This window comes from Cystoisospora suis, assembly GCF_002600585.1.
Source record: "Cystoisospora suis strain Wien I chromosome Unknown contig_6315, whole genome shotgun sequence".
Taxonomy (NCBI): Eukaryota; Apicomplexa; class Conoidasida; order Eucoccidiorida; family Sarcocystidae; genus Cystoisospora; species Cystoisospora suis.
In genome coordinates this window covers 1-8,042 of record NW_027159104.1, presented here as the reverse complement: position 1 = coordinate 8,042, position 8,042 = coordinate 1, and the positions used below count along the sequence as shown (strand labels likewise).

Here is an 8,042-nt window from a genome sequence, read left to right as displayed (position 1 = left end):
GAGCAAGAAGGATGAAAGAAAGAACGAAAGAAGAAGTAGCTGTATCAGAAAAGGCTTGGGAAACAACGGGGCACCCGCGCGTTTCTTTCAGGAGCATGCAAAGAGAGCACCCGAATGGACGGACGCTGAAAGGAAGCTAATGTCTCTTTAACTCCTAGCTCAATAGCCTCCTAAGAAACGAACGGACGATCCGTAGACAGGTCTGATAAGACACATGAAAGACACAAAGAGAGGGAGAGAGACGACAGGGTGGGCAAAGAAGATGTCTCAAAGTCAGAGCAGCTTGATAGCATGCAATAAGATCTTGAGCCTCTCTCAATCCCCTCGGATCCCTGGTAGCTTGTGTTCCTCTCCGCCCGTTCTACCTGATCTCTTTCACGTATTCGGGGAAAACAGCAGTCTTCTCAAGAGCATGTCATACCTGGAAGGCGTTCAAGTTGCGAGGCCCCCCGTTCAGCCTGCTGTCTCTATCGCTAAAATCTTAGTGAAGAAGCGGGATGTTGTTCCACAGTGGTTGATGGCTGTTGGTTGACACACTTGACGCTTCAGCGGTAGCGAAGAGCTCGGAAAGCACGTCTACTCATCGGCGGCTTATCTTCGGGGAGAGAGCTATTCTGTCGGGGGACCCATGCATGCAAAGAGAGTGAGAGAAAACTCCAGCAGTGTGAAGTTTTCCTTGTGGGGGTGTAAGCTAAGGACGTTCTCATGAAATTCTTAAAGAAAACCTTCACCCAAGCTTTTTCTCACGGCTGCATAGCTCTGTCGAGGGTTTTCGAAAGTGTCGGTTTTGTTTCTTCGTGAACAGAGAAGATCGTGAATTCTTTGCTTTTCTCCGCTTTCTTTCCCACCTCAGGCCGGCGTGCTGCTCCTGCTGTTAACGACACTTCGAAGCTCCACAATCGATCTAGTCCCTTTCCATCCGGCGTCTTGCTTTCACATCTTGGATTTGCAGTCCTTATCTCAACTTGTTTCCTCTCTTCATTCGATCACGTTCATTTCTTCTCTCTTTTTACATGACCCACCTAGTCTGCCTTCTTTCGCCTTTTTCTCTCTTCCCGTCCTCCTCATCGTCATTTTCGCTATAGACCTCGAGCTCAAGGGCAGAACGCTCGTTTCTTTATGCTGTTTCTATCTCTGACCAAGATTCTCTCTTCAGTCTCTCTCCTTTTCTCTGCGGTGTCTAGGCGGGATTTCTCCTGTCAGATTCCCTCACTTCTCTCGCTTCCTTTCCTCTTTGTTCTCTCGTTGTCCTCTCCTCGTGTGCTCCCCCCCAGTCTTTCTATTCTCCTTCCTTCTTCTCGTATTTGCTTCTCGTTCGTCTTCCCCCATGCCAGACAACATGAAAGCAGAGACAGAAGAGGTAGCCTCCTCTCCTCGTCCCAGTAATCATAGCGTTCCAACTATGCCCTCACAGAATGGCAAACTGACGTACCTTTCTCCCATTGCATGCCCTCTCTTAGAGGGGAAAGCATTAAGAAGAAGCCTTAAGCTCATCCAGTTAGCTGCAGATAGAGAAAGAGCCGCACGTGGGGCCGCCTCGGCAGCTCGAGAGGGGAGCAAAGGAGAGCCCGAGAATGGAAAAGTCAAGAAGAAATCTTCTTCCTATCCCAAGCTTCTCCGTCGGGGAGTTCAAGAAGTGACGAAGTGTTTAAGGAAAGGCACCAAAGGTGTGGTTCTCTTTGCTTCAGACGTCTTTCCTATCGAGATTATCGCCCATCTGCCTATCTTATGTGAAGAGAAAGATGTCGTCTATGCCTACTTATGTAGTAAGAAGACTCTGGGCCATGCCTTCAGATCTAGGAGACCTGCAAGCGTAGTCATGGTCACCCCCTCTGAAGACGGAGAGGGCCAGCGTGAATCGCAACAGGAGACAAAAGCAACAGAGGAAGGAGGCGAAGAAAAGTTTGAGGATGTCTATAAGAAAGTTCACAAAATGATAAGGAAATCTCACCCTTACTTCTGAAACAGGAGAGGGTCATCACCTATGGATGGTACGGGGGGAACATGCGGCTTTTTCGTTTAAAATACATTCCTTGACTTTCTCTCTCCAACTTCCTTTCTTCTTCATTCTCTCCTTCTTCTGAATGGCCCGTGGTGTGGCCCCATGCTGTATGTCTCCGTGGAAGATGGATTAACTGGCGGGACACGTAGGAGACCAGGAAGNNGGGGGGTGAACGAGCGGGAGAGGGCTTGACTTGATGGGTGGAGAAGAAGATCTTGAAGGCTCTCGAAGGGGGGTGCGAGGAAGGATGAACTCGACGTTGTTTTCCCACAAAAGATCTTAGCGTGCTAAGGGCTGTCTACAGGAGTAAAGAACTTCTCCTCTTTCTTCATGAAGCTTTTCGTTGAAGATAGATTTATACGTACATATGCTTGACTCTCCAGGAGGGAGATGTCTCGTCGCAATGTAGACAATGGGAGGGATAAACGAAAGAGGAAAGAAAGAAGAGGCAGACTCTCATAGAGCCAGTAGACCAGCAATCTGGAGAGGAAGAAGGAAGTCGTCGCCTGACATGAAACACACCACCTCTTTCTTGCAGTTGTCTGTGCGCGCGTTCTTTTCTCTGTCTCTGTCTCTCTCTTACCGGTCCTTTCTTTAGCGGGGGGGCCTCCCTGCTGCTAGACATAAGAGGAATGAGGGCGGGGCAGGGCGCGACCCGAGCATGCACTTAATCAGGTTTGGTCTGAGAGAAGAGAGAGAGATTTCTCACTTTCTTCTTTCCACTGCCTTTGGTCTTGTCTAGCTGTCCTTTTGCGACTATTCCCAAGTCGGTACGTGTATGTACACCCGAATCGATATCTTTCGCTCTCCATGGTGGGCTTCTGCGATCTCTTCTACTGGCATTGTATGTCTACGGCCCTGACAAAGAAGATATCGCGACCCATGAAAGAGAATCTGTAGATACACACCAACTTACACCTCGTTTTTCATGAACACATCGAGGTTTAAAAAGGACTTCTTGTACCACGAATGATGAAGATGACTTCTCTCTTCGAAACTTGAAGAGAGAGCGCCAGGAATTTCATGATTCGTAATACCCCGCAGAGCTCATTAGCCGATTCGTTTCGCTTCTCTCAACCTTGGAGAGGTCTCCTCTGGAATCGTATTCTCGGCTATCGACCTCTCTTACCCAGGATATTTCTGTCTCAACTGCTTTCTTCCCTGACAAGGGGGAGCTGGGCGACCGCGCTCTAGGAGCCTGAACTGTCTATCGTAAAAGTGAGTATGCTGGGTCATGCCTAGTAAGTTGAGAGAGAGAAGATTGACTGGTCTCTATCGTATGAATGGCTAGTAGTGTTCGAAGACATCGTCGTATGTTTACGCAGTTCAAAGAGCGAAAGAAGAGGACTTGTATTCGTTTGCTTGAGCTTGCTTGTCAGTGAGACGTGGGTCGTCGGATAGACTAGGAGAAGGAATACCAATGGACTTGTTTCTTTCTTTCTGTTCATACGATCCCCTATGGAAGAAGTCCTATCAAGACAGTGCTAAAACCCTCGAGTAAAATGTTTTCGTGAAAGATCAAAAGTCACGTGTCGTCTTTACAGTCACGAGCAGAGCGGCTGCTTGGGAGTACGTCGGGGGGGGTGTACGTACACAGAGATGGATATTGAGATAGAGACAGTGCCTCGTATCTGCCGGCTTAGGACGCAGGAGTTGATCTGAGAGAAACCACTCGAAAGGAAACAACGACTACTGAGAGCGAGAGAGAGCGTTCGTAACCTGCCGTAGTGACAACGGGGGGGGCGGGTGGCCGCTGAGAAGTGAAGAGAGTGACTGACTGACTATACCTAAGACCACCCGTCCGATGGTCATGCGAACCGAACAGAAACATGCGGCGGATTTTACATGAAGAAGAAAGAAGTTCTTTGAAGAGTCTCGGGTCTCTCCAAGAAGACTGAAACAGCAGAAAAGCCGGGGGAGCTGCTCTCCCTTAGTAGAAGGTGCCTGTCAGGTTCTCTTTTCTCTCTATGAACATGGATGGTCTTAATAGATCTCCACCGTATCAGCTCGGAGAGGAGAACTCAAGCAAAGAGTATCAAGAAACCACACACAAGTGTAGGTATTCTGTTCTTTTAAAATTGTCGTAGGATAGGGTTCTACGGCTCGGCTGCTTTCTAGGTCCGTCAGGTTCTATCTGGGCCTACCCTCCTCCTTCGCCTGACTTGAAATTTCCCTTCACGTGCAACACCATGGATCGAGCGTGACTCTCTCCAGGGCAAGTAAACCTTTCTTCTTTTTCTTCAACACACAAGACATTCATCTATCGCTCGATATCTTCAGAGAGGGAGTTCCACTGAGGGAATTTCCTGTCCAACAGTCTGAGTGGCTTCCTCGCAATATCCTATCTCTAGAGAGATGATGTAGATAGCGCCAGGCGTACGTGCGTGCCACTCGTTAGGCGAATAGAAAGACTACGAGGAAAGAAAAAGCAGGCTTTTTTATTTATCACCTGTCGTGATATGTCTTCTTTTCCAAATCTCTCAAGCACTTCCTCACGTTTTCTTTAGAAGCGAAGTCTCTCAAAGACTCTCAATGAAGTGCCTGACTGTCTCTATCTTCTCAAGTGTAGTGATCATTCATCTATCCATCCCTCTCTCTTACTCTCTCCGGTTAAAAGAAAAAAAAGAGAAGAAGCTCTTGAATCTTTCTAAAACTGTCCTGAAGAAAAAGGCTCCCGATTTTCTCTCTCTAGACTTACAACGATCTCCTTTCGCTTTGCTCCTAACACATCAGCCTCTCCCTTAAGAGATGAAAGGATAGACGTTCTAAAGATAGAAGATGAGGAGCAGAACGGAAGAAGCTTGTAATCTTCCGGAAAACGATGTTCTCACGTGAGAAAGAATGGACTATGGATATGGTGTGATTCGGGTGTACATACAGACAGAACCGGCAGGACGTGACCCAACAGTCAGGCATCTCGTATAATAAGTTGTTCCTCTTAGAGAACATTTTCGCAACACAAGTCTCGGGAAATCTTCTGTCTCTGCCCCCAACGCACAGAAGACAAGATGACAATAAGAGACACAATGCATGAAGAAAAAGCAATGCTAAAATATCGATCAGGTAATATACCCACTCACTCTCCAAGAGGAAAGAAAGAAAGAATCGATCCATCCGCCCTTCTTCTTCTATCTTGCCTTTTCTGCTTCGTCCATCCGTCCCTTCCGACCCTCCTTTCCTGTTCTTCTCTCTTTCTTTCTCTCTTGCTTCTTTCTTTGGTCTGCTTGTATCACCCCTCCAATTCACGCTTCATGTTAAACCTCGAGAACAACTCGTATATGAGTGGTGGGTCGTCTACGTATATCCATCTTTCCTCGAGCTCTAAAGAAAGGTCTCTTGAAAACAGGCCCGTTGTTCGCCGTGAGCTCTTTAATACGAGGCTGAAGTGTAGCTTCTCCATACATATGGATGGCATTAGCGAGAGCTGACTGAATTGTCTTAAAGACTTGATAGGCAGGCCGCCTTGGTGACGTTGCTAGGTGAGCTAGAGCTGCCCCTAGAGACATTCCACGGATTTCATGGAGAACTCTCCTTGTTTTAATCGGAGACAAACGTTGATAGCGTGCCTCTGCACGAGCATAACGACGGGGAGAAGTCGTAGATGGAATGGATGGAGGAAGACATGAGGCTGAAGGTGGGAGAGAAGAAGAAGAAGGAGGATGAAAGGTATGCATAGGAAGAGGAAGACGCCGAGGATAATACGACGGAGCAGCTTCTATGTCGTCGATAGGGACAGAGAGGTACGGGGCAGGTGACGAAGAAGAAGAAGATTCTTCATCTGAAGGGAGAGTAGGTTCCCAAGGAGGAAGATCTCCATGAGTAGCAAAGAGAGAAGAAGAGAATTGCCAACGAGGAAAGAAGTTCGGAAGAGATACATGAAAGCTGTTGGGAAGGAGATGATGTCGATAACTGTCTTGCGTGAATAATGCTCGGAAGATAGAAGAAGACGAGAGAGAGAAGGAAGATCGAGAAGACCGAAGAGAAGAACGGAAAGGGACAGGATCATAGGGTAAAAACGCATGTGCAGCCCATGAGGAAGTAGCTACGTCAGATAGCCGAGGGTTTAAAGAAGTAGAGAAATAGGAATAGCGGCAAGGCTGAAACTTTCGAGGTGTATATACACCTGAAACAAAGCTAGGAGAGTAAGGCGACTTGAAGAGAAACTGAGGAGAGCAGTGATACCTCCGTGGCGTGGTGTTCGCGTGTTCATCGAGAGTTGAAGAAAATGAACTCCACGTTTCAACTCTAGTGAAGATAGGAGAACAAGAGGCGAAAGAATATGAGAGTATGTACACCACAAAGACAGACAAAGAGATAAGCATGTAGGATGAGCACAGAAAAGCAACGTTTGAAGACGCCATCGAAAGAATACATCTCTGAAGAACGACACGTGAAAAAGCGTAGAGGTAAGAAGTCATGAAAACCGCCCCTATATGGCAGAAGTCGTGAACGACAATGGAGAATCGAGAGGCCATCTAACAACGGAGAATTCCAGACGATTGTTTCTTTCATGGCCTGAAAGCTGCTTTGGCTCTCTCTCTCGTCTTCCTCTTGATGTGTATGGACTGCTAAAGAGAGACAACGGCATGTAAAGTCCAAGCGATAGAGAAAGGAAGCAGGTCGAAGTTTCCTGGAGAAAGAAAGAAAGAAAAGTCAAGAAAAGATCTGTGGCTTCATGGTGGAGACCCATACTTCGACCATGCCACATATAGGCGCATCAGATCTGTATGATAGAGATGTATGGCTGACGTGGGGACTGAGGTGGGGGGGGAACAGGTAAGATTCAACAAGAATGATCTCAGGAGGAAGAAGACCTCTTATCACTGAGCGCAGGTGTATGTACGCCTAAGACAAAGAACAACGGCCAGTCTTCTCTTGGAATGGGACACGTGTCGATAGGAAATATCTCTGTGGCGCTTCTCTTAAAAAGAGAGGAGACCCCTGATGTGTTCTCGAAAGAAACGACAAGAGATCATTCAGACCGAACCGAATCGCAGACATAATGAGAGAAAGAGGGAAGATCCTGAATCCCACGGGAAGGAGAAAGAGAGGAGCTCGACGGAAAGGTTTAGATGGGCTTCCCCTACGTAGGGCGCCAAGTGTTTGGCTTGGAGAGAAAAAGAGAAGATCTCCCTGCAAGGATTCGCACATGCAAAGGCTCTCCTTGTCGACGGACACCGCCACGCTTATTATAGCTGCTTTGATTCCTGGGAAGATATGGTCTCTGGACTAGGGAAAAAGAAAGGGACCAAAGAAGTTGAGAAGAGACTGCTGTCAGTTGGCTGTCTCTTCAAATCTTATTTCATGGCATGTTGCGTGTATGACAACTCTCACGGCACCCTTGACTTCTGTGTGTTGAAGTGTTTCATAGTGGCTTGCAGAGAGAAAACTGGAGACACTTCATCTTTCACAGAAGAGAAGCATAGAGTCTCGGGACTCCTCGTGGGCCCCGAGCGCGCTCCGAATGTGGCTATCCCTCAGCAGAGATTTGGATGTGCTATATCCTTTTGCATCTAGTTGTAAGCTTCTGTGCCTTTGTTGCGGTCTGTCTCTCATCATCCTTTCGTAGGTCCATTCGTGAAAAGCAGAAGAAAAGATGATCTAGATTCTTTCATATCAAGCCATCTTTCAAGCTTTGACCATCCAACACTCACGCTGTATGGACAGCGAGAAGAGAAATGAATGGATGAATGAACGGGGTGCTCATAGAGTCAGGAGAAAGAAGGAGGCAAAGAAAGAACATCACGAGCTGCTTCTCTCTTACAGGTTAATATTTCTATGTGATAGACCGACCCCGTTGCAACACACAGAAGTTACATCGGGGGGTGAAAGCAAAACTTCAAGTTGGCAAACGGTGATGTTTCTTCGATCGTCTTCATGTGTTCCAATGGCTCCGCGTGTGGCGAGAGAAAAGATTCTTCCCTTTCCAGGCCAGCTACCGAATTATCCAAAGCAGTGCTACAACCTGTCGGACGAACACCTGAAGGAAATGAAGGCTCAACTCAAGGAATTACTGGAGAAAGGCTTTATAGCACCTTCA

General features: G+C 47.3%; 2 protein-coding genes across 2 annotated transcripts; one reads left to right on the top strand and one right to left on the bottom strand.

Moving 5' to 3' along the window:
• The first annotated feature begins 669 nt into the window (after positions 1 to 669).
• Positions 670 to 3,351, top strand: CSUI_009910 (60s ribosomal protein l7a). The gene has a single exon (XM_068070019.1). The coding sequence runs from the start codon at positions 1,328 to 1,330 to the stop codon at positions 1,961 to 1,963; it is 636 nt and encodes a 211-aa protein (XP_067918005.1). The 5' UTR covers positions 670 to 1,327; the 3' UTR covers positions 1,964 to 3,351.
• A 1,152-nt stretch (positions 3,352 to 4,503) lies between these two features.
• Positions 4,504 to 7,925, bottom strand: CSUI_009909 (ribosomal protein rpl22). Its single transcript, XM_068070018.1, has 2 exons — positions 5,079 to 7,925; positions 4,504 to 4,606 (listed from the first exon to the last, which is right to left on the bottom strand). The coding sequence occupies exon 1, from the start codon at positions 6,475 to 6,477 to the stop codon at positions 5,257 to 5,259; it is 1,221 nt and encodes a 406-aa protein (XP_067918004.1). The 5' UTR covers positions 6,478 to 7,925; the 3' UTR covers positions 4,504 to 4,606; positions 5,079 to 5,256.
• Positions 7,926 to 8,042: the final 117 nt, after the last annotated feature.